A 25,616-nucleotide genomic window follows, 5' to 3' on the forward strand; every position below is an offset into this window, starting at 1 on the left:
CTGCCAGCACAAGGAATGTGAAGTGGTCTGAAATGTCCTGCTAGGAGTCTGTTCTGACGGTGGACTTCAGCAAACCCAGGGGGTTATTAAGGAGTATACAGAAGCAGCTCAAAGTCATTGAGTTGTACAGGAAGAAGCTGGAGAAAAAACTGCAAAGGGAAAAAATATCAAAGATGTGTGATCAGGAATGAAGAAGATCACAAACGTCAAGCAAAAAGAGGATCGGAAAGATGGAATTCTTCAGTTCAGGAACAAATCTATCATCCTCCTCTCCTGTCCCCAGACAAACAGAAATCCAATCCAGAGGTTTCCTGTCAAACCTCTGATCTTCTATCTTCCATCTCAGTCATGGACTGTTCTGCTTCCATAAGTTTGTCTTCAACCAAACTAGGGAATGCTGCCGTTCTCTTTTTTCTCCCCCTCCCACTTTTCAGTATCTAGACGTCAAGTGAAGAGGCATCGAGACCGAGTTGGACCAAGGCTGTAGGTCCAGATAGTGTCAGCCCCAGAGTCCTGAAGGCCAGAGCAGCTCTGTGGGATTCTGCGACATTTCTTCAACCTCGGCTTGATCCAAGAGAAGGTTCTGCTGCTGTGGGAAATATCTTGCCTGGTTCCAGGACCAAAGTAAATTCGCTCATCAGTCCTCAAAAACACTACACCTGTCAGCTCACCCTCCCATGTGGACCAACTTCCATAAGAGAGGTACTTTAGCTTATTCTTAGAGGACATTGATGGCTGCCTGGAAACCACCAAGATGACTTCAGATGACTGTAAAACATGCAACTGCTTCTCTAGACTTGAGTGTTAGACTTGCAGTTAACTTTTCAGATAAAAGTAAACTCTGCATTTGACTATATACCTGTTGCCCTAACATCCCACATCATGAATTCTAATTACAAAATGAATCCCAAAGAGACATTTAATGTTGCAGCTCATTAATTCAGATTCTTTAAAGATGGTGATGGCAGGAGGTCTTTTGTAGCAGACTGAATTACAGCAAATCTGAAAAAGCCTCTGACTGAGGACACTTTTCTCAAGACAGTCTCATGAAGAGGATGGTCAGGGAAGAAGGGCCAAGAGAGAAAATAGAAAGAAATGGCAAGACAAAACAAAGGGCCTTGATTTTTCTTTACAAATCTTTTACAATACTGAACTCCACAAAACATGAATGTACTTTAATATTTAAATTAAGGATTTGCTTACTTGTATATTAATCTAGTCATAATAAAAGGGGTCAAACAAAGAATATGAATAAAGTATTTATTTAAAAAAAAAAAAAAAAAAGGCAAACAAGACTGGGGTGACAAATTGCTCAACTTAGTTCAGTTCGCTACACAACATACATTAGTTGTCGAGTAGCCATAAAAAAGAATAAACAGTTTCACAGGTTCCTATAAAACAGGTCACAGTATGACTGAGTACCACTGCTGGAACGGTAGGCAACATAGAAAAGCCAAACCTCTGAAAATGGTTTACATAAACACTCAAACATGCACAAACTCATGCAAAATGACAATGTCAAAATTATTTCACAGGCAGCATAAGAACAAATCCAAAACCTCACTGCACCCCCCAAAAAAAACATGAAAGTATTTAGTATCAAGACAGCTTAAACTAAAGAAAAGAAACACTTTTGGGTTTGGATAACTAACCATCCCGCAACATTTTGTACAGTGTAACCACTCAGACTTCTGCCCCTCATTACAAACCAGCAGTAATCGAGTCAGCTCCGCTTCAYTTCTCCAACTTACAACACGTCACTCACTGGGATCTACCGTTTTCATCTGGAACATGTGGGATGAGCATCAGTGCACATTCCATGGCATTTCAACACATTTGCACCGGATAGCTGGAACATTTCTAGACTGCAAGCTGAAGCAAAAGACAGCTCTGCAATCTTCCCCCAATCTTACACACAAAATAATTCGACTTTTAATAATCGTTTTAATAAAACTGTTAGGAGTCAGAATCTTGAGGTTTTCCTCATTAATGAGAGCTTTGCCAGAGTCAGTGGCCAGCTTCAGCTCCTCTTCCTCAACCACAGACAGACAGTAAATACATTCTTACAACGCAACTGAAAAATATAAGACATTTAAAAAACTATTTTACTTACGGCCATCATGGTAAGAGCACACAGCAGCTCTAAACAAAACACTACACACACACACACACACACAGGCTGGCATTAAGTATAGACTTATAGCTCAGAATTCACAATGATGACCAAAGTCAAAAAGACAGACACATTAAAAACATATATATACACTTAAAATGACTCCTAACAGCAAGTTCATTTTCTATTTCATCTAAAAGTCATTTATGAAGTGCAATATTCAGTTCATCTCAGAAACACTTTCTGAAGACAATCTGTGGCCCGTATTCCTCATACTCTCCCCGGCTGATCCATGCAGAGTTGAAGGTAGACAGGTTGGCCAGAACCGCACCGCCACTCCACACCAGGAAGCGTCTGTCTTTGGGGCTGGTGACGCAGACATTCACCCTCATGTCTGCTGGCACCAGGCTCTTCACCTCAGCCTGGAGGCGCTCAGGCAAGCCTGGCAACAGAGTATTCCCACCTGCAATCACACCCAAAACTGGTTACATTTACAGAAATGTTTATGAAATTATGAAAAGGGGGGAGAGCGGGGACAAAAAAAAAAAAAAAAAAAACATGTGCAGGATAAAGAGTTCCTTTTACAGTGAAACTAAGAAAAGGAAAATCCATACCTGAAAGAATAATGTTGCCCAGGAAGCTGCGCCGCAAGTCAATGTCTGACCTGAGGATTGACTTGAAGATGCTCTCATGTATCCCAGGATGATCCCGTCCAATCATATCAGGATTAAACAGAATCTCAGGTGCCCTGGATGAACAGATAGATTGGCTCAATCTTCACATTGCTCTGCATGGAATTCTTTAAGCTTGTTAGGAAAATCCAAGAACACATGGATACATCAGTCTGACGTTGCAGGTTCAGCATTTGTCACATAGTGAAACCAGTCAGAGACCATCAACTTTATCTGAACAGAATTCAAGAGATTTGATTGAACTGTTGGATATTTTTCTACAGAATAGCTGACTAGTCGCTGGAGCCGATCATAAACTCTCTCAGCTCAATGTTCCCAACTCCATCTGCAGATGAGTGAATCACCAACTTCCTGATGGATAGGAGGAAGCATGTGTGGCTGGGGCAGAACATCTTAGAGACTCGGACCATGAGCATTGGTTCCCCTCAACACCTCTGCTCTCCATCTGCTGCACCTCAAGCCATCTGTCTGTGAAACTGATCAAATCAGCAGATGACGCCACTTTCATTGGTCTAATCTTGGACAGAAATGATTCTGCCTACAGGATCGAGGTGAATTGGCTGGTGAAGCTGTAACAACCTGAAACTCAACACCCAGCAGACAGTGAAAGTAACTGTGGACTTTAGGAAAGTCACAGACCCAACATCCCCTCTTGTCCCGATCAATCTCCATTGTGGACTCGTTCTGCTTCCTGGGCACCACCGTCACCAGGACCTCAACAGGAGCCAATCATCAGCTCCTCATCATGACCAGCACAGGATGTTCTTCCTACAACAGCTGAGGAAACTCAAACTGCCAACTGAGCTTATGGTGCAGTTTGACGCAGTACACAACCAATGACAGGCAGACCACAATACATTGTGCACACTGCTGAGAAGGTGATTGGTCATGCAGGTCGGACTGTGGCTGACCCTTCTCACCCTGGACACAGCCTGGTTATCCTTCTCTCCTCAGTCAGGACACTAGAGACCATCTGAACCAGAACTTCCCACCACAAGAACAGTTTTTCCCTCCACCATTAGACTGATGAACAATAGTTAAATGACTGGCATAACACAGCCACTTCATCCACATGCTGCTCTGCACATTCATAAATATTGTGTATTTTTCTTAATATTCATATATTTTATTTATTTTTGCATCATTACATCAAAACAACTTCCTAGTGGCAATTCAATGATTCTGATAAACATGCAATATGAAAACTCAGCCACAAGGAAAACAAAGCTCTCTCTAGACAAGACATGTCATATGTCACAAAAACTCAAGTGCAGAACTTTATGAAAGTGGTGTGCTACAGTGGGAGAGAACGATAAAGACTTCCCATTCCTCAACACACAAAAAGGTTATGCCTGGAACAGACATCAAGAACCATCACTGTACTTCTGTTCTTACAGGAGAGAGAATGACTCTTCTGTGTATATTGTGATAAAAGCTGAAACTTTCCTCAAGAACCTTCAGTTCCCAGTTTGCCTACTAAAAAAACAACAACAACAACAACAAAAAAAAAACAGGTCAACACCAACCCCCTGGACAAAACTTGCTGAATTGGATGTTTTATTCTGGAAGTCCTACAAAAGGACTGAAGGAAGTGACTGTCATAAAGAGCTTTGTTTGATCCTCAAGTTCCACTATCAGTTAGATTGTTGGTGACCTGCTCAGTTTCTTTACCAGCTCTTGTTCAGACACTTCCCTCTCCAAATGTCGGTCACTGGCCCATCGTTACCTGAATCTTTCGGTGCCCATGGCAACGATCTGGCCATCCGGCATGGTGTACTGCATTTCTCTGCAGGACGAACTCCTCGGGTTCAGCTCAGCTTCATAATTTAATGCGACACAGCAGCACTTCTCCTTCATCTCCCTCACAATCTCATCTTCTGCCGTTGTGCGCATGCAGACGCCCTGTTCCTGCAGGAGCTTTAGGCAGAAAAGAGAAGAAGACTGAAGGCTGCACAAGGCAGGATGAAGACCTTGGTTCATGAAACTAATAAAACACCGGACAAAAGTAAATCTAGACCTGAAGCAGACTGATCCAGAGGGCCTCATACTGAAGAGGAAATCTAACGTATTCAATCAAAATGATTTAAGAGCATCAAGCAAAGTGTTGCAAACCTTTTTAAGCTGCAATGTGACATCAAGACCGGCCAAAGGGAAGCGCTGGACTGCATGAGGTAAACTGTAGCCCTCAAACACAGGAACACTGTGACTCACGCCTTCTCCAGAGTCAAACACCACCCCTAGAAATGGGTCGTCAGGCCCAATGCATTAGCTACAAAACTAGACAACTTAGAAGAATGTGAAACATTTAGGTTTTAGGAAAATCCCCAATTAAAAAAAAAAAAAGAAAAAAAAAGAGGTGTGCAGACCTGAAGGGACTGGCTGCAGGACCTACCAGTGGTTCTCCCTGCTGCATAGAGTGCAAGTACTGCCTGCATGGCCACATAGGCCAACGGAACACCAAAGTTCTCAAACATGATCTCCACCATGCGCCGCCGGTTCTCCAGAGGGTTCATGGCTGCTTCAGTCAGCAGAACAGGATGTTCCTCAGGGTCCACACACAGCTGCTGGAATGTGTACTGCCACATCTAAAAGGAAAGGAAAAGCCTGAAGGACTGGGCTGTACAAGTTCCCCAAACAACAAGAGCTTCAGGGTGTCATGGTGTTGAGGAAAACTCATTTGAAATGTATCTAATCCAGGACAGCACAATACACAATGTTCCACGTTGAAAACAGAGAAACAGTGTTTTGAACATAGGTTTTTTTAGCCACAGGCTAGTTTCCAAACCCAGTCATTGGTTGGACTTTGTTGACGTATATAATCTAATATTTCTCCATTAAGAACCAAGGAGCCATTGTTCATATTGTCAAACTAGAACATGGTGATCAATTCAGTTTTACGAGCAGAGAAAAACAAATTCTGGATTCCATAAAGCTTTCTGAACCGAAGAACAGTGAGGCATGTTAGCCGCTCCTAAACTCCCAGCAGACTTCAGCAGCAGAAAGCAGCTCATTCTCATTCACCAGTCCAGGTAAGAAACTGAACTGCTGCAGACATTTCTACTCTGGTTCTGCAGGTCTGCTGATAAATGTTGGTTGATGGAATCGGGACACACTGAGCACACAGCAGAAAGCCCTGAGCCGACCCACAGTGCCTGCTACCAGGCTTTAATGAACCACACAGAGCTCTGTAGGAGGAAGCTGCTGCCAAAGGTAACAGCGACTTTAGGCTTCAAACAGGCCCAGGAACACTGAGGTAAATGCTAACTTAATAGGAAAACTTATCAGACCTGAGGAATATTTATACTCATACTCAGAGTCTCTCACTCTGAGTCAGTAGGTCACCATCATGGGAAAACCTTCTACATTTTCTTACTTTTTCCATCTCATCCCAGTTGCAAATGATCCCATTCTTTATGGGGTGATTCAAAGTCAGAACCCCCCTCATGTGCTGAGCATCATGACCAACGTAGAGCTCCTTCTCCACGGCCCCACTCATTATCTCCTGCAAAGACAAATACATCATTGTAGACAGAGATTATAATATTTATCATCAAGATAGTGATATATAAAAAGAACTTGCAAACTCTTTAAAAAGACAAAAATATAATTTTCAGCCAAAGGAACTAAAAATCATTTCCGTTTCACCCTTGCTTTTAAATTCACAACTCCTGTGAAAAGTGAGGAACCGGCTGAAGGTTCTGATGAGGAGCAGGTTCTAATATTGTTTATGGTGAGCCTCATTCTGCTCTGCTAAAGCAAACAAACACTCTGCTTTAGTCCAAACTTAAATCTTATAAAGTTACAACCTTTAGGGTTATGATCCATCTCCTCTGAACAGCCCGAGGACTTCAGAATTATTCCAGATCTCTATAAAAGATTAATCAATTGAAAATCAAACGGACCGACCCATCTCACCTCATATTTTGGGACTCCAATTATTGTTGGGAATGTAATGTTTGGCAGGTCTTGATTCGCAAATCCTGCTTTCATCAAACCGGATCCCATATCCAGCACGATGGGGACATTGAAATCTGTAATCTACAACCATGAGAAGAAGGAAACAAAAAAATAAACAAAGAAAGTTGGAAGTCAGAAATCAGTCAGTTTTCCTTTGGTTCATGTTGGTTTAAATGTAATCATTTAAAAACAGCCACAGATTTAAAGACTGTGCCATGTCTGCAGTATCTACAGGTACATAGAAAATAAAAAATTCGTAAAAAATAAAAAAAAGTCAAGATTAAGAACTCCTGCCAATCAACTAATTAACTCAAAACACATATAAGGTTCATTATGTGTTTTAGGAGCTTGTACTAAACCAACTAATTTATACAAAAACCAACATAAAAACATGAAGTCGAGTACCTGGATATTGTAATCCTCCCTAAACTGGGTCTGAACTCTCTGTGTCACATGGTCCGAGTCAGAGCTCAGAACGCCATCAGGATGGTCGTCTTCTCCTCCTCCTGGGTCAAAGTCCAGTGGCTGAATGGGAGCCATCAGGGGGACTGGCTGCAGGTCTGCTTCTGCTTGCTGCTCATCTTTCCAAGCAGGCACCGTGGAGGAATCCGCTTTCTCTGCATTAGTCACTTCAGAAACTGCCTTTTCATTTCCATGGACTAAATGGTTATTGTTGTTGTTGTTCATGTGTTCTTTAACATTGGGATAGAGAAAGCCCTTCCCGCAGTCTGTAGCCACCTTTCTGGGTGCATCAGGCTTTAAATGAAGTTGAGGATGATAAGCAGGTTGGGCTGGAGCTGGACCAGACGCCTTTTCATGTTCAGCTGGGTGACCATTCAAAGGAAGTGAAGCAGTTTCTGGCTCCGAAACGGGAAGCGGAAGGAGTTTTCCTCCTGGATCAAACTCTCCATCATGTGGCATCAGTTCAGTAGTCAATTGCTTTTCATTCAGCTCTTTCCCACAGACAATCGGCGGTTGGACATCCACAGAAGATTCCTTCAAATCCCAGAAACTAGAAACTCTACTAGTGTCACCAACGTCAAGACCCTCAGACAGCGGTGGGTTCTCTCCAACAGCACCGTCTGCAGCGCTGCATCCAGTCTCTGACAGGAGCTCAGAGTCCTCTCCAGACTCTGGAGCTATGTCCTCATGACCAGGTGCTTCATAAAAGGTCTTCTCAATCTCTTCCCTTTTCTCCAGTTGTAACCAGAAAGCTTCCCTGTTTGTGTGAAGGCCTGGTGGATGTGGCGAGGTGGAAGCAACACCCTCTGAAGGTTGCTGGCTGAGCTTCAGCTCCTGGATTTTGAGAAGCTGATCGGGGACATGGCCATGCCTCTTCTTATCCAGCAGGTCCAGTCTGCCGGTCAGCTGTTTGTCTGAGCAGAAATCATCAGCAGCGTCTGAACAGGCGTCGCTGTCCGTCATAGAGTCGGTCTGACTGAGCTGCTGCCGGCTACCATCAACATCCACCAGATCAGTGGAGCCCTGGAAATATGCAACGTTAGAAAAACGGTCGGATGCTTGCATGAACACATAAATGGTTTAGTGGTGTGGTTCCAGCAGCATTAAAAAGCATGCTGACCAATCAGCTCTGAGCTGAAGCAGTTACTGTCAAACAAGGAGCTGAGTTCTGATGGACCAAAGACGCTATAATCACACAAAACATGTTGCTCATTTCAGAAATAGCTGGAATATCATTTTCAGTTATGATGGCATTGTATTTCAGAGTAAAGTTGAGCAAGTGCTCCGTTCAGACCTGGTGCAGCTGCTGGTTACTGCCCCACTGTGGCCACAGATCCTTCCCATCTCCGTCTCGCAGCAGAGCGTCCAGCTCGGCTTCCTGAGCCAAAACATTCTCCTCCTCCTACAAAACAGAGACCTGTGACGCTTGTCTGAGCTCCTGGGAGGCTGGGAACCAACCCAGAGCAGAGAGTGGTGGTTCAGCACCCTGGAGCTGCAACTGGATCACTTACCTCCAGGATCCCTCCAGCCTGGTTTAATATTCTCTCCACCTCTCTCAGATTCTCCTGCTCCTTTACCTCCCAGTCGGTTGATGACAGATCAATCATGCTGAAAAACACAACAAAACATCACTTTGCAGATCCACTCTGCAGATCCACTCTGCAGATCCACTCTGCAGATCCACTCTGCAACCATATTGAGATCCATGTCTGAAGGGAAAAGGCGATTAAAACAATTCTGATCTATAGAGTTCAGTGTGTGGTCTGTCTGACATCTCTCTCCGTCTCTCATGCACACACATACACTCAGGGTTGATCTGAGAGCAGACTGCAGCTCTCTCACCAGGTCACCCTCTGCATTTGAACCTCTCTCTCCAAACAGGAACAGCCTTTGCTGATCTTTTAGTCTACTGTAAGGGGCAACAGATGCTCACAGATGTCTACAGTGCAAATGTGACTAGCTGGAATTACAGTGTTTCCCCCAGCGTATTATAAGCCTGGTGGGCCACCAGGCTTTACTTGTGCCCCCACAAGACTAAGCATTGCTTATTTAAGTCTTTTTAGAAAGTTTGCATTTTTAAGACTTTATAGTTGGTGTTCAGGTATTCATTTTCAACTCTGTCAACTTTAAACATTTTTTACTCAAAAAAATGACAGGCCACCGGACAAATGACAGCCTTAGTGCCCAACCACCAGGCTTAGTCGGTTTTTGGGGGAAACATCAAAAAGGAATTTTGTTCAAATTCAGCTATTATAAAAAAAGTACTGCTGTACATCAAAGCTGAGGTGACTGCATGTCCACATGGTCCAGAACATTACCTGTCTGCTTCTGGTTTTTCCTCATGCAGGTCATAGGAGTCCCAAAGGAAGGTGGGGGCCTCTGTGTCTCTCCCGTCAGTGATGGTGCTGGACAGAACGTTACTGATGGGGCTGAGTTCAGGATCATCTTCACAAGAGTGCTGCAGCTTCATGCAGCTCAGAGCCTCTGTGTGTGTGAAGCGTTGTGAAGACCCTCCCTCCTGCACCCCCACTCCACTGCACTCAGGACTCTGCTTCTTCTGGGGAGTGGGCTTTGGGGTAACGGTGACTGTGTATGAATTTTCCAAATCATCCACTGGCAAGCTAAGCCAGGGATTGGTGGGGGGGGCAGCGGAGCGCTTCACCATGATCTCCAAGTTCAGGGATTCTGCCTCTACTTTAGGGATAATCTGGATGCTAGCGCTGGAGAAGTTTGCTGGGAGGGCGGAGCCAAGCTTTCTGCTGACCTCACTTCCTTCAGCGCTGAAGTTACCTTCCTCCTGCTTGCTGGGCTGTCCTGGGGCAGCCATCGTTGGATCAGAGATCCTAGTTAATTTCTGGAAATTCTCCACTTCATCTTTTCCTCCTGAAGCCTCCAGCTGGGCGCTCCAATCCGCCGACGCCGGCCCGACAGCGGCAGCTGAGAGCAACGCGGCAGGATGACTCCCTGCTTCCAGTCCGCTTTCACAGACTGCATGGTCCCGCTCAGACGACTCTTTGTCTTCATTCGAATGATTTAGACAAAGTTCAAAGTTCAGATTTCCATGCAGCATCTCATATTGCCACTGGAGGGCGAGCTGAAGCTGCTCCACTGACACTGGTCCAGAGGACATCAGGAGCGTCCTCAGAATCATGCACCTGACGTTTGAAAGAGAAACAGCTGAGGAATGGTTCAGGAAAACTAAGAAACAGAACACCATTTCTCACAGTGATTTGTTGAAGTCACTGTGACTTCAACAAATGCATCACCTGACAGCAGATTTCACTTATGTTCAAGTATCACAAGCCCTGACTGAAGCAGCAGCAGCAAATACCCTTCAGACTCCTGACATTTGCAGATGACACCACTATGTTACCCTCAGTTGTTAACAAAGTTAGTTACTAATCAAGTTATAATGGATTCAGTTATTAAAAATATAAATAAAACTTTTTAAAAAATTGACTTTGAACTTGACCCCTTTAAATTTGATCTGTTTCTTAAAAAACTGCTCTTTCTGAAACTCCACCTTCATGCCATTCCAACATGGCTCCTCTATTAACCTTTTAACAACATTTCAACCAATGTTGCTCTGAGAAGTAGCTCTTATACTGAGCTCAGCAGATGCACAATTCCACCAGGTGTTTGCTAATTGCTGCTGCTAGTCTGAAGGAGCTGAGTGGGAGGTGGGCGGGGACAAGATTTGTTTCAGCCACTAATTGAACTTAAAGATGTCTCAATGTTTTCTTCACAAATATTAAATTAAACCTTTCAGTAAATCTAAAAAATACTGATTCATAATTAAAAAGACTCATTTGTTTCTATGCAAGTACAAATTCACAATGTTGCCAAGGGCAACAGTAAGAACCTGCTGTTATAATACTGATCTTTTCAAGTATTTTTCTGGTAATTATAATTTCCCTTTTCTAACTAATTGAAACATGACATTAGGATTATAATATCAGTTTGTTTTGTTTTTTTATCAGAAATGTGGAGTTAATGAGTATTTTTAGCAGCTTGTAAACGAGCCTCATCACAATACATTCCCCACTTTATTGAAAATGTCTACAAGTCCCAATGCAATCCATTTTACAAATTTACATGTGGAGAAATGAATGCATTTCTTTAGCATAAACCTGAATTATTATATTGCGTTTGTGACAGAAGTTTGAAGCCTAAATAAAAAGATGACATATTTTCAGTGGGTGATCAACATGGTGGACTGCAGCTCTTGTGGAGAGTTTAATACTACAACTATCTGATGCAGTAGCCCCGTGGATATTTAGAGCAGTGTATCCTTTGTGTAACAGATGAACTGCCAATAATTTTACTTATTCTATTTGAGGTAATTTTAAGCAATACATTTTAAGTTTTGAGTCAAATCCTTTGTGTACATCACCCAGCCCAGCTACCATCATGGATTCAGTTGGAGACCGATGAGCAGCTGCTACACATGGAACTAGCTTTCATTTACCACAGCACAAGTTTGCATGATGGACAATCATGCTGCTTTAAAGAAAATAAAGAGTCAAACCCCGAGAAACACTCCTAGTGTAATTGTGATGGTTACCTCTGGGAAAGGCGTCTGCTCGCCTGTTGCACCTCATTATCTGGGATGGAAGTGGACAGACGGGACAGGTGAAGTAGTTCCTCCATTTCTGGAGGAGGATTCTTCCTCAGGAACGTGGAAAGTCTTTGCCTCCACGCAGGGATTGTCCCCAAACTGTTGATCTGTTGCTCTTCATGAACTCCTGAGAGGAGCTCTGGGAGGAAGCGGTCACTGAGGACCAGCCTGTACCACCTGTCGGCCTAAATCACAACAACTCATTCATTATCAGATAAGAACTAGTTCCTTCAAAACATGTTTCATAATCTATACCTTATGACTCGACAGCAGCAGATACCCATACAACTGTTTAGTCTAAGAGGTTGTGAATACTGTAAATCACACACACACACACACACACACACACACACACACACACACACACTTTATAACCCCATATCTTTGCATAATGGCAACCCGCCTTGTTGTAGTAGTGATGGCAGCTGGACACAGCCCTGAGGGTCTGGAGGACGACCCGGACAGTGGAGTGAAGGTTCTCCTTCTGCCTCTCCAACTCCAGAGCCCAGCTCTCCTCATGCCATGACTTCACCGGAGAGATCTCCTCTAACGTGTGGATCACATCTTCAGCACAGCGAATCAGAGCCTGGGAGGGGAGAGGGAATAACCTCACGACATCATGTTCCTCAGACACACAGAACCACTGCTGCTGGGGCAGCAGGAAGTGACAGAGCTCTGTACCATAGCTGGAGTGGAAATGGACGTTTCAAATTCAGACAGCAGCAAAGCTGCCGTTGTAGAATCCTTAGCCATCTCCATTCTGTACGGTTGTAGCTTCTCTTGAAGAGATTCCATCTTCACAATAATCTGTAAAACACATTCACCATGGTTACCATCATCCTGTGCAACAGAGCACTGAGAAAAGAAATTCTCTTTAGAAGCCAGAATTAGTCTTCATGTTTGCAGAAAATGTAAATGCTGGTGTTCTTGAATATTTTATCCCGAGTTCAGTTTTATATCAGCACAACATGACGTCTGCTGCAAAGCACATTCTGATCCTTCATAGAGACAGAGGGCAGAGCTGCTGACTTAAACCACTGACTGAACACTGGTGAGTTAAGGCTGTTAAAACACAAACGTCCTGATGAGAAACAATCTTTCAAACAGATCATCAAATCTGATCCTTTGTTTTCATATCTTCAAATTCAAAGATAATGCAATATTCACTTAGCCCTTAATCACTTCATAATAGTGATGAAGAGCAGTCGTTTTCCCCAAAGTGAGCTGCAGTAACCAAAAGCGATGCTGCTGCTGGATGTCCACTCCTTTTCCAGAAACTGCCTCTGCCTTTAGAGCCCTCATGAACCTTTACCACCACAGGATACCGACGCTCGTTTCTGAAAGCAAAGCCAGCAGACTGCCGAACAGGCAGACCCACCTGCAGACCGTTGTTGCTCAGCTGCAACACCTGCAGCTGCAGATGGGCCTTAGCAAAGGCCTGCTGCCACAGCAGCTCCACTTTCTCCACAGCTGCAGTGATTCTGAAGAAAACACAGAAGCAGTCATCCATCTGGAGAACTATGAACACGAACAGTTCAATCTGTGGAAACAACTCTGAACCAGTGTACCTGCTGTGGTTCTGCAGCATGTCAAAGGCCGTCTGGGTAAAGAAGGGGGTGCCAGCCATGGCCTGGTAGCATGGCTCTCTGTCAGGGTGGCGCAGCTTCTCACACACAGCCTCACAATGCTTCAGCAGCTCGTCCAAGCCCAGCTCCCTGCACACACACACACACACACACACACACACACACACACACCAGCTCAGTTAGTAACAGCTGCTCCAGAGGGAGGAGTGACTGAAGTCAGATTTCAAACATCATGAGCCGATACCAAAATGACATTGAGTGTTTGATCTGTTCTGTGAAACATCACTGCAGCCCTCTAGTGGCTCCAGCTGGCTAACTAGTGTAACTCTGAAAACAGTTTGCTTAAAAAAAAAAAATAAATAAATAAAAAAAGTTCAGCTTAACATTGGTCATAGATTGATTCTTTTAGTTCTTGGTTAAAACCATCAAAGCTATTGGCAGCATTTTCAATACTTAATTTTTTTTCTTAAATTTAAATCAGTAAATGATGACCACACATTTAAAGACTAGGTGTTTGCATTGTCCATTTGACAGGGTCTCAGACACTCCCATTCTCCACCATTTGGATTTTAGGTACAAAAGGTTTCAGAGACATTTTTATCCTCCTGCAGAGGTAAACCTGACCACTCCTCTGTCCCAGCTCCTATTAGCTAGTCACCAACACCAAGTTAGTTTTTGGCAGATGCTGAAGATCTTCAGTGGGACCTGGTTCACCCAACCAGCTGTTAACATGTCCTAGACCAGTGTTTCCCAACCCTGGTCCTCAAGGCACACTGACCTGCATGTTTTTGATGTTCCCCTGCTTCAGCACACATGWTTTCAATTGATGGCTGATTAACAGGGTTTTGCTGAATTGCAATCATCTGAATGGGATGTGTTGAAACAGGGGAACATCTAAAACATGTAGGTCAGTGTGCCTTGACGACCAGAGTTGGGAAACACTGTCCTAGACTACCAGTAATCTGTCAGACGGCATGGTGTCAGTTCAGCAGATACACAGAAATTTCTGAGAGCCTCAAGAAGCAAATATTTTAAAACAATTTACAGTATCCTGCCAGTATTAGTATCACTTAGGTTAATATTCTTTAAAACATTTTCACACAAAAAATAAACTAAATCCTTTCAGATTTTTCCTTGTTGACATCAATACAGAGCAAAGTAGCTTCAGCTCACAGGACACTTCAGCCTGGGTAAAGATAAACCAAAGGAGTCAGGATCTGTATGAAAAAGTCTCAGTTGGACCGTCATGCCCTGCTGTCATAAAACTAAGTCAATATGGTTGACTTTTTTTCACCAAATTGAAGACAGAGGATTACACCGAAATTACAATTTTTTCAGCAGAAAAAAAGAGCATTTGACTCTTCTTTAAACAAGAAAAAAAATCCAACAAATTTAGTTGCAATGTTTAAAGAAATGATCCAGATGATGTCAAAGAGTCCCCTTTCTGTGACCTGACAATAAGGAGAGAGCCTGACCTCCTAAGCTGCAGGAACGTTGCTTCATTTGTGCTGCAGAAGTGCTGGAGCTGGCTGAGGCTGGAGGGCAGCGGCAGCCTGGACAGAGCCTGCAGCGTGGCGATGCACGACGGCAAACGCTGCACCACTGACAGGAACTCCTGAACGAAGCCATCAATCTCCTGTAGGGACCAGCACAGGAACACGTCACCATGGTAACACCATGGCTGGAAAAAAATCACAGATGCATAGTAAAAACAAAGTTCCTACCACAACACTGTTCATACTTCTAAGCTTACAAGTCAAAACCAATCAGCTAGCTCAGATTTATTCAGTGGCAATAAGCAGCCTGAATGCAGGCCAGAGGCCAGCTCCTTTCACTTGTTAATGAACAGTCTCTGAACAAGCTTCACCATGGTAACCAACACTCCACACACTGGCACATCAAGGCAATATATGCACCAATAAAAACCTTGAAGTTAAACACAGAATGCTCTTCATCAAACTGATTTAAGAACAATTCTGGAAAACTTCTAGGGGTATGAATACTTTTGCAAGCCACTGTATAGGTTTTTCTATTGTTATGCAATTATTGGGGAACATTGATGTGAAAAGTCAGTATGGAAAGGCAAAATAATTAGGTAGTCCAAGTTTCACTAGCTCTACCGAGAGGCATTGGAAGAGTTCTCGTGTCACTGGCTTCATCCCTTCAGCGGTTCATTGTTACCTTCATGAAGCTAACCCAGCTACGGTGGCAGTACAGAAAGTAACCCCCCAGAGAAGCTGGCAGCTGACTCCGGTCGATGGAGTTCCACAGCTCTGGGATTTCTTTCAGGAGGATATTCTGACAAAGACAGAACAGTGTTGGACATCAAAACTAAAAGCAGCTCTTCCCTCAGCAGGATGCGCTGTACATACCCTGAAAGACGCATCGCAGGACTTTGACCCGACCAGGTGCTTTAGCAAGAGCTTTGCTACATCCTTCCTTTTGGGCTGAATGATGTAAACACTGTGGACGGATCGCTTGTGTTCCTTGGAAGAGGAAGATTCATAAATTAGAAGCGTTTTTTAGAATTTACGTCACTGAACCATGAAAGTCAAACCTTGAGTTTCAGACATCAGATTTTGCTTCCACTACAATGGATAAGTTGCTGAAAAAGTTGAATCAAGGTTTCACAACAAAATGATAGTTTCATTTTGTTTAACTACCAGGTTGATTTTGCCCAGCCCTCTTACCTTCCTGTCAGTAACAACTAAAGCTAGACATGCACTGCACAATATTTTTAGTAGTTTCATTTTAATCTCAGACTGCACACCTCCAGGGCAGGTTCAATAATTCACAGACTAAGACCCGACAGACCGCTGCACACACGACTCTTGAATCCAGAACTGCAAAGAAGGTGGTAAAGCCAGAAGTGAGGAGACATACTGGTGCATGCAGAGTGACGGGTTCAGGTATCTGGCTCAATTCGCTGCTCCAGAGCGAGTCCAGCACGACAGGCGGCCAGAATTTCAAACAAGTTCGACTTTCATGCGACTGTACGCCTGTTGACCACGAGTTGGTTGCGAGGCGTTTATCACTTCATGCAACTCCCACTTAATCATACTCATTTCAAGTAATTCCACCAAGGCATTTTGATGAGATAACCAAGCATGTGATCCTTCAACCCCCAACCACAAGAATTTCATAATGGACTACCGTAGACATGATCCACTCAGAGTAAAGCAGCTCAAACCGTTTGAATTAATTACTGAATGAACAACTTCAGGCTGCAAGAAAATCCACACCATTAAAGTAGTCCAAGTTGTTCAAGTCACTGTGCAAAAAACGATGTTCATGCATAACTCGAGCACAGGCTCCATAACAAAGCTGTCACATCAGCAGAGTCTCCTAATGGGGCAGCATCCACTCTGCTTGAACACAATGTAGCTTTTAGGACAAAGTCAATTTAACAGATTTCACAGAATGTTCTTTAGCCTACAATGAAATAGGAACAGTGCCATAGCTGACATTTAATAGCCAATTTAAAAAAAAAAAAGAAATACAGCCTGCTTAATATTGAAATATTTCTCAAGCAAAAGTCAGACTATTGTGTATCTGTTTTTGTGGACTGACCAACCAACACACAAGTTCCTCAGACTAAACTGGGCAACTGAATCTAGATGGACATATTTGTCTGGTTTGTTTCCAGGCACAATATTCAAGTATTTTAGAGTTTAAATAAAGGAAATTGTCGGCCATTTCTTAATGTCTGACGAACTTCCCAGGAGGTTTAACAATTTATGTACTTCTGACTGACATCAGTATTTTGTGTCGTTTTAGAATTGTCGTCTGTAGTTTAGCAGCGACAGCAGAGGAAGTGAACAAAGTTGTTCAGTCCATGTTGGCCACGCTTCCAAATATTAAGCAATAAAGTCGTATCACGGGGAATGTTTAAGGCGTTTTAGTGCTGGCAAAGAAGTTGTGATCTTACTCCACATTAAGATTGCTTACAGCACACGCAATTTCAGGAAAGCTTCATCAAGTTGCTACATCACAAACATCAGGGTCAAATGTTGGTTAAAACAGAGCTGGAAAATATGGCTGAATAAGTTATCACAATATACGCATTTCATATCAGTCGATAGATAATTGTTGATATTGGTAATTTTGATTCATTTTTGCTTACATCAAAACTGGTGGCATGACCCGTTTCAATCAGTTTTCACTCCACCATCATTTTATTTTTAAGCAGTTATGAGGCATGGTGGCAAAACCTGAAACTTACTCAGGTTTTTAAGTAAGTTTCAGTTAGTTGGTGAGTGAATTAGTTGATGCCTCCCATCTTGCTTAGCTCACAATGAAAGGTTGAGCAGCTAAAGACTCCTCTGCCTACCTCTCCCAGAAGGTAGGCAGAACTGCTGTGCATTTTTGGATAGAGAATATTTTAACAGAACTCCGTGCTGATGCGCTGGGATTCTACGGACTTTTTCCAAACCTGATTTTCTTAGCTTCACTTGTCTTTCAGTAAAGTATTAATTGTTAATTTATATAGATAATTTATATTCAGAGTTTTAGTATGTTCAGAAATGCTGTTATTTTTTGTTCTCAGATTACAATACAATAGACATTTGTTCTGCTGCATGTTCTTAAAACTAAAATAATTAAAACTAAAGTGTGAATAAATAAAATCTTTGCCCTAAACATCATCAATGCATCATATTTTTTAAAATTCCAGCATGGAGGCAGAGTGAAAAGCACCTTCTGTTTACTTAGGTTCTCTACATAAGGAGTCGATCGTTTTTCTTGGTTGTATGTTTTAAGAAAAACAATCAGCAGTTGTCTGTTTTGTTGTAACAAAACAACAAAAGTCGTTTTGTTACTGAAACAACTTTTGTTTCATTAACAACAAAAGTTACTGAAACTTTCATCGTTTCAGGAACTGTTGTTTTCAGTTAGTGAAACAAAAGTGATCTTTTGAATAAAGGAAAGTAAAGTTAAAATTCAAACACAGTTCAATTCAAACTGGCTCAGTAACATCCTCCCCATTTTCTCAATCCATATTTCTATTTTGTTCTTGGATTATCATGCTCTGGTCTAGACCTATATAGGTTTTATCCAATTGTCTTCACATTAGAAACCATCCCCTTAACACAATAATAAAGTTCCCTCAGCAGCTTACCATGTGAAACAGTTGCTTACAACTGGGCTTCGAATGAATACGGCTTTTTTAAGCAGGAGCAGTTCAGATGGAGGCTCAGAGGTCTGAAGATGCCACATGATGCTAATCATGTGAATTGAACCAAAAAAACAAACAAACAAAGAAAACATCTTGATCCTGAAAGCATTCCTCAGTCTCACAAGCTTTGTAGCACTGAGCAATGTAATAATGTCATCTCTGAATTCAACTACCTTTACTGACAGACTGCTAAAAATCATATAGATAGGAAATTGCTTAGGAGTTGAACACACAATGTAAGCTTTAGACCTGCAGTAAATTGAGAAGAGCCTCTCTACCGTCCCAGAACAATGAGATATATTCATGGGCTTCATGAGATTTAAATCTTAAACCTGTTGCACGTTACATAAAATGAATATAAATGATTACAGTCAAATGTTGGGTATTAAGTCCTACTATAACCATCACATGATGTACCAACTGGATCGTGTCTTAAAGTAGGATGAAAAGGTCTCATCAGGGAGACTTCCAAATGAATGCTGCAACATCGCCAGCAGACAAGTTAGAATGGCCCCAAAAACCTAAAAGTATTTACAAGCAGGAGATGGGTTGGGTTCTACAGTCTGAAAGTCAGTGGACGGTCTGATGAAACAATGTTTCCCAACCCTGGTCCTCAAGGCACACTGTCCTACATGTTTTAGATGTTTCCCTGCTTTAATGTGCCTAATTGAACTGATTGCAGTTCAGCAAACGCCTGTTAATCAGTCATCGATTGAAATCAGCCGGACTGAAGCAAGGAAGTACCTAAAACATGCAGGGCAGTGAGCCTTGAGGACCAGTGTTGGGAAACACTGGACTAGAACATGAAGGATTAGAATATGTTGGTGATCTGCCAAAGCAGGGAGATTGTGGTTAATGCAGAACGTTGTTACATTGCCGATCTGGTGATGCAGACTTCCCTCCTCATGTAGCAGCAGAGCTCTTCACTGAGGTGTGCAACCATCTTCAGAGTTCAGAAAACAAACTAGATCTGAGAGACGCACTGCATGACTTTCACAAGCAAAGATCTTCATAACTCCAGGTCGCACACTCTACCCTGCACCGTAAATTAAGTCAATTTTTACCTCAAAAGGCCCTCAATGTATTTAAATTAAGAGCTTAGCATAACTATCAAGATTTTTAAAAAAGTTAAATCCACTTAATTTGATTAAAGTCAACTTTGGAAATCATTTTACACCCAAAAGCTCACTGGACTTAATTTTATTGAATGTTTTTCAAAACCTTGACCAAAGGAAAGATATATTGACTCACTTTTTTCCAGTTAAATACAATGTTACACTCTACATAACGCTGAATGGAACAAGATCTGGTAACAAACTGCCTCGTTTGCCAACAGCATATAAATGTCTACATCAAGTTTCACTAACTAAACTCCAACTGTACCGTTTACTGACATTCCTGCTGTTATTGTTTATTCCTAAAGCATGATCCATCAGAGTTCTAAAGTCTTCACATTTTTTGGGCTTTTTAAAATGAAACAACCTCTGAAAACACGAGTGTTGACACTAGGCATGACTACGGTGTCGATCTGAGAGCTTAAAGAGAAACACTGAGATGATCATCTGTAGATTAAGAGCATGAAATATTAAGAGGTTGAACATTTACAAAAAGAATATATTGTGCAAAGAAGCATGTTCTGACACCAGTGGAGACCCAGACAGGATCCACACTGACAACATGTACCTCCAGGAGGACCAGAGTCTCTGTGATGAACCTGGTGGTTGCTGGTGACGCCTGCCTCAGATCAGCAACCACAGACACTAGACTCTGCTTCTCCTGCTTCTTACTGCAGACAAAAACCAGAAACTGTTGTTCCATCATGACCGCTCAGTCTGCACAATCCCACGGTCATCATGGTTTAATCTGAACACAACATACTTGAGCAAGGCATGGAAGTAATGGATGAAGTCCACAACTTCTGCTTTGCTGAGCTTCAAAAGCCTGTCCTGACCATCCGCTGGGAATATGATGAGAGGGCAGCCATGCTGGTCAAACACACCTGAACAGAGAAGAGAACCAGCGAAGAGTTAACACCGTCACTGCAGGTTTTATTTCAACTCAGTCTTCACAAACACCTGCAGAATCAGCTTATATAAACCATATTCTGATGACTTTGTGTAAACAGCAAAGTAAAGAAAAAACTCTGAAAAGCATAAATACCAGGGAACCAGACAGCTCCAGAACCCAGCACATGGTCTGAGGGCAGCGGTGGAGAGGAGCCGCGGTCCTGCACCGGCGTCTGAATGCCTGCAAAGTTTGGCGCAAAGTTAGGATTTCTACTGGAAACACGCCCGACCCGACCAGACTTTCCAGCAGTTCCTGTTCTGTGAGCAGCAGAGAAACCGGCGCTGCACATTCCACAGACTGCAAACAACTTCCGACCGGAGGGGGAGAAGACAGTCCACGACCAAGCTGTGGACCGTGTCAGGGCCTCGGTGTGTTCGGATACAAAGCACCTGTTTGCCAGGCGTCCGTACCTGCGTGGCGGCTCATGTTCAACTCCTCGACCGCTGAAGTCCTGCTTTTTCTCCAGGCTTCTGTTTCTGGGCTGAACCACAACCTGTTGCTTCAGGGAACCGACAACACAAATAGGTCATGTCCTCCACCGGTTACGACCAGTTGGAGCGGATCTGAACGCTTCTTTCCGCCATCTTCCAACCGAGCACCGATGTCCGGCTAACTCCGCTTAGTGCGAGATGCTCCAATGTTTTATAAACCGGAGAGGGAGGAGAGACGTCTCAGAGGGACGGGCCAAGATCCAGACCCGGCCCCCCGGCCTGGACCCGGACCAGACCCGGATTGTGGATCTTATTCTGGGGGTTTAAGTGAAGAAGAGAAGCAATGTGAGCAGTTAGGTCATCTTTTTCACGGTATTGAAGTTCAGGAAAATATATAAAATATATTTAATGTCAACAACTAGTGGTTATTGATCCTAAACAGCAATATTAATATTGGATATCAACATCCCTGATAATTATGAATTGTTCTCATCAAATGAATTTGATGAGAACAATATTCAGACTTCTGCCCACAGTCTACAAATATGACTGTTGGGTTAACTGTTTTCTCTAAAGTGTGTGTGTGTGTGTGTGTGTGTGTGTGTGTGTGTGTGTGTGTGTGTGTGTGTGTGTGTGTGTGTGTGTGTGTGTGTGTGTGTGACCTTTGTATCTCTGCCCACTGTGTACCTCGCCTCTCACCCAACAGCCACTACATTCTCACCCTGGGGATAAAATGTGTGTGCTAAACTTAAACCTGTATCTGAATTAACAAAATTCTTTGTGAGGAAAAAATATACATTCTGGAATTATCTAGCCAGACTCTGGAACTAAATTCTGCAGAAAATGTGAAGGCTCACCTGGATGGAGGGTCAAAATTGACATAATTAAAATATAATTAAAAATAAATTCAGAAATGTATACAACTGAAAATGACATAATAATATGCTTCTTCTCAATTATATCTGGAGAACCTTAGTAAAGTATATTAGCAAATATTATTGAGTCAAGATATGACATGCTCAGATTCCTACCAAGAAAGACTGAATTTTGATTTAAAATCAAGCAGAACTTCAACAAATTATCTGCACACATATCCAGTAGGGTTACATTATGTGTAAAAAAAACGATTTTAATATGTGGTTTAATTTTTTGGATCATAATTTCTCAGAATATTAAAAAGGTATTAAAAAGGATAATATTAAAAAGGATCTCACTTGATTGTCCATCACTGGATTAAATGTGTTTCTGGTCTGAATCCTCTCAGCAGCCTGTCAGGTCTGACTGATGTGGCAATAAATTGTTTATTCCATTAATCTGGTCTGGTCCTTTACTTAACTTCATACATTCATAAATTGACATAAATTCAGTAAGTTTGATTCCACAGCAATCCTCCTGCTCAAATGAAAAACAACAACTCTGCTCTAACATTCCTGATAGGCCAGATTTCATTTCATCTTTTTGTGGAAACAAAACAAAAAGAGAAACAGAGTGTGATGTTGCTGTCATTACTGAGGATTGAAAAGGAACTCCAAAAATGTGTGTGACCATTGTTATGCTTTCCAGAGGTACATAAACAGAACCAGTGTTCAAATATGACGGTTTAAGATGATCTTAAAACACAATCGTTTTCTTACAGTAGAATGAGAAAAACATGACATGTGCTAGTGGTTCTAAACAAATAATGCTCATCCAGTTTTGGCATCACATTCATCTGAGATATGTTTCTATCAGTTCACTCTCATTTAAATTTGAAATCTTTTGCTTGTCTTTGCACCTTAGATATAATTTTTGAATGAGTGTCACAACATTCAACATGTGTTTAAAGGAGTTTGTATTGGTTGCATTTTAGAAATATTTTTACTCATATATACATTTTTTATCTTCTAGATCAAAATGAGGACATTTTCAAGGATATTCAGTTTAAATGTTTTGTTGCAGAGCTGCAGTTACTGGTGAGACCCACAAAAAGATGTTCAGTTCTTTCACTGTTTGCCAAACAAATTCTACACCAGCCTCTGAATGAATAAACCTGGGCAAAGGTGCCATGTCTGCCCCTTCTCTCGCCCCATTTTTCATATCTGTCAAACATAACAGAACTGATTTGTGAGGCACATTTTTGTTTGTGGTGCTCTTTTGTAATGCACTGAGTAAAATTAGTAAGTTTTTTTTTTATTTTGGTGTTGGAGCTTCATTTAGGACCAAGGAGGAGGTATGATGTGAGGCACCTAGAGCTGTCTGACTCTTCAACATCATTGAAAAACATTTGACCCTGTCATCTATGCAGGCCTCCTGTCTGTTATACAGGCTGCTCTCTGAATTTCTGCATATTTAAGAGATGCTTATCTTAAAGAAACTTAAGATAAGTTTCTTATCTTAATTAACTTAAGAAACTTAAGTTTATCTTAAAACATGCTCTTCAACATTTGTGTCCTCTAAAACTCGCACTTTGTAGGTAGTTTACTTATAAGTTCAATGCCTCTATTTTGAAATCCATAGGAAATGCATTGTACTATTAAATTTGAAGTTATTTTATTTTGAAAGCACAACCGGAAGTAATTTCGACCGCGCTGGATGGAGGAGCTGGTGAGGTACTCAGCAGCACTACTACAAACTGTTGGAGTATCTTGCCTGAAGACAAATAAATGAAAATCCCAACATTTGAATAATTGCTTTCTGAACCCTGGTCGTTACATTGTGGATAAAATGCGGAGTGACTGTCCGCTTGCTGCTACGCGGTCCGGGTACCAGCGTAGCTGCTAAACGGAGCTTAGGTCGGGTCAGGTGGCAGAGAACACATGTCACCGTTATCGCTGTTTGGTTCCAGTTTCGGACAGTCGGATCTCTATTTCTCTGATCGTTGTTAAAGCCAAAATAATGGGCCGCCGTCGATAAGAATAGCTAGGGCTGAAACAAGACCTGCGAATGCAGAGAAATGATCATTTCGCTCGGAAGAAACGGGTTAATCGGACTCGCTGTCGGAGCTGCAGCCAGTTTGGGGTTGATTGGGCTTCTAATTTACAGAGAACGGAGCAGGAGAAGGTCCCAAAGGCTGGAATCTAGAGGCCAGTCAGCTGCAAGGCTGCCTGACCAGGCGGATGGAGCGGCGCTTTTCCAGGAGCCTCTGGATGCTCAGGGTAGGTTAGCTTCACACTGCCCCCTGCTGTTCAGATGCTGACATGTTTGCTTCTAAACTCCTTGAGTTCAGGGACTTGTTCTTGATAAAGACATTTTTGTATGATATTGACAACTAGAATAAATATTTTGAGAGCTAATTTGTCCTAAATTGTGTCAGAATTTAGGACAAATTATTTTGTCATTTTATGTCATTTGCAAATGTATTATGAAACGATTACGTTTTCCTTGTCTGGAGGATATTCATGATCTATTATCTCCCCAATGATCTATCAAACAATTCTTTTTTGGAGGAAATTAATTAAAGTTCTTAAGATTCTTTCAGTTTGTAAAAATTTATTTAATCAGCCTTTTCATGTAAGTAGTAGCATGGGATTTCCATTGTTTTTCTACTCATGCCTTCGTAGCATTGTGTTAGAAGTGAATGTTGAGCTAATCTTTCATGTTGCTGCAGCATAAACAGGAGTTAGTTTTGGGCAATTAAAAAATTGCGGCTGCACCAATAAATCAGCCCTGATTTCTGTCATTTTGAATGATCGACCATTGGCCGATAAATTCCACGTGAAACTGATCTCACTTATAAATGCAAATGTCTGAAACTCGTTTGCAGGTGCTGAGCTGAAAATCACCCACTGTCCCCTTTAGCTCTGACTTTTCAGACAAAAAATAAATAAATCACTATCAACCAGAATTTATAAGTCAGGCTGTTCAAAGGTTGGTGATTGGCCAGAGAACTCTTATCAGTGCAGCCCTGTTAAAAATGCTAGAGGCATCAGTAAAATGTCTAAAGTGCAGAGACAGTCAGAGGATGTATGTGTCCGTCCCCAGAGATGGAGGCCCAGCAGCAGGCCGTGGCAGCAATGGAGGCCGTGGTGCAGGGTCTGTCCCCAGAGCAGCAGCTGGAGCTCCGGATCCAGCTGGACCAGGTGCTGAGCTGCGTGGCCTCGCTGCGCTCTGAGGTGGCCGAGCTCCGGGGGGGGCTGCAGGACATCGCCCTGCAGATCATCCAGGATGTCAAGTGAGTGGACTCACCAACCGCCCCTCCTAACTGTTTTGTTTGGCAATGTGACCCACTTTCTTCAGCTGGAATCTGATCCACACTTAGCACTTGTGCTGCTGTGTGTCTTGTACTCCAGACTGAAACTGGGCTTCTCTGGCTGCTGTTTTCTCTCACACACCTTTAGAAAGGGAGTGGAGGACAGTCAAAGGGTCCGACGTCGTCGCTATGTCAACAGAGAGCGGACCGACTCAACCAGCTCCAGTTCTATCTACTTTACTGCCAGCCAGGATGTGGGAAGCACCAACGAGGAGACCAGCGAAGGAGGGTATGTCGTCCCCTCTCACCAGGCTGTCAGAAGGGTGCTTCTCTGAGATGAACATATATA

The 25,616-nt window shown here is 42.5% G+C and overlaps 2 protein-coding genes across 2 annotated transcripts in view; one reads left to right on the forward strand and one right to left on the reverse strand.

Moving 5' to 3' along the window:
* Positions 1-1,603: 1,603 nt before the first annotated feature.
* On the reverse strand, positions 1,604-21,552 carry LOC103457989 (uncharacterized). Its single transcript, XM_008398498.2, has 23 exons — positions 21,079-21,552; positions 20,762-20,848; positions 20,480-20,600; positions 20,285-20,387; positions 15,801-15,914; positions 15,610-15,726; positions 14,904-15,064; positions 13,411-13,557; positions 13,221-13,323; positions 12,524-12,649; positions 12,246-12,428; positions 11,789-12,027; positions 9,543-10,379; positions 8,736-8,832; positions 8,519-8,626; positions 7,168-8,247; positions 6,721-6,843; positions 6,179-6,307; positions 5,198-5,390; positions 4,918-5,042; positions 4,532-4,722; positions 2,728-2,861; positions 1,604-2,576 (listed from the first exon to the last, which is right to left on the reverse strand). Exons 1-23 carry the CDS (start codon positions 21,092-21,094, stop codon positions 2,344-2,346), a joined length of 4,767 nt encoding a protein of 1,588 aa, XP_008396720.1. The 5' UTR covers positions 21,095-21,552; the 3' UTR covers positions 1,604-2,343.
* A 2,093-nt stretch (positions 21,553-23,645) lies between these two features.
* The window catches only part of rmdn3 (regulator of microtubule dynamics 3), a 10,792-nt gene continuing 8,821 nt past the window's right edge, over positions 23,646-25,616 (forward strand). The window contains exons 1-3 of the mRNA XM_008398497.2: positions 23,646-24,233; positions 25,060-25,249; positions 25,416-25,556. Of these exons, the coding sequence (XP_008396719.1) occupies positions 24,032-24,233; positions 25,060-25,249; positions 25,416-25,556 (533 nt within the window). The 5' untranslated portion in view covers positions 23,646-24,031. The remainder of the gene's footprint in view (positions 24,234-25,059; positions 25,250-25,415; positions 25,557-25,616) is intronic.

The sequence above is a fragment of the Poecilia reticulata genome, linkage group LG21 (genome assembly GCF_000633615.1).
Source record: "Poecilia reticulata strain Guanapo linkage group LG21, Guppy_female_1.0+MT, whole genome shotgun sequence".
Classification (NCBI taxonomy): Eukaryota; Metazoa; Chordata; class Actinopteri; order Cyprinodontiformes; family Poeciliidae; genus Poecilia; species Poecilia reticulata.

Coding starts and splice junctions, on each gene's coding strand:
- LOC103457989 (XM_008398498.2), bottom strand. Junction 20,388..20,479: donor TACTTCCATGCCTTGCTCAA/GTATGTTGTGTT, acceptor TTTTGTCTGCAG/TAAGAAGCAGGAGAAGCAGA. Junction 4,723..4,917: donor TCACATTGCAGCTTAAAAAG/GTTTGCAACACT, acceptor TTCTGCCTAAAG/CTCCTGCAGGAACAGGGCGT.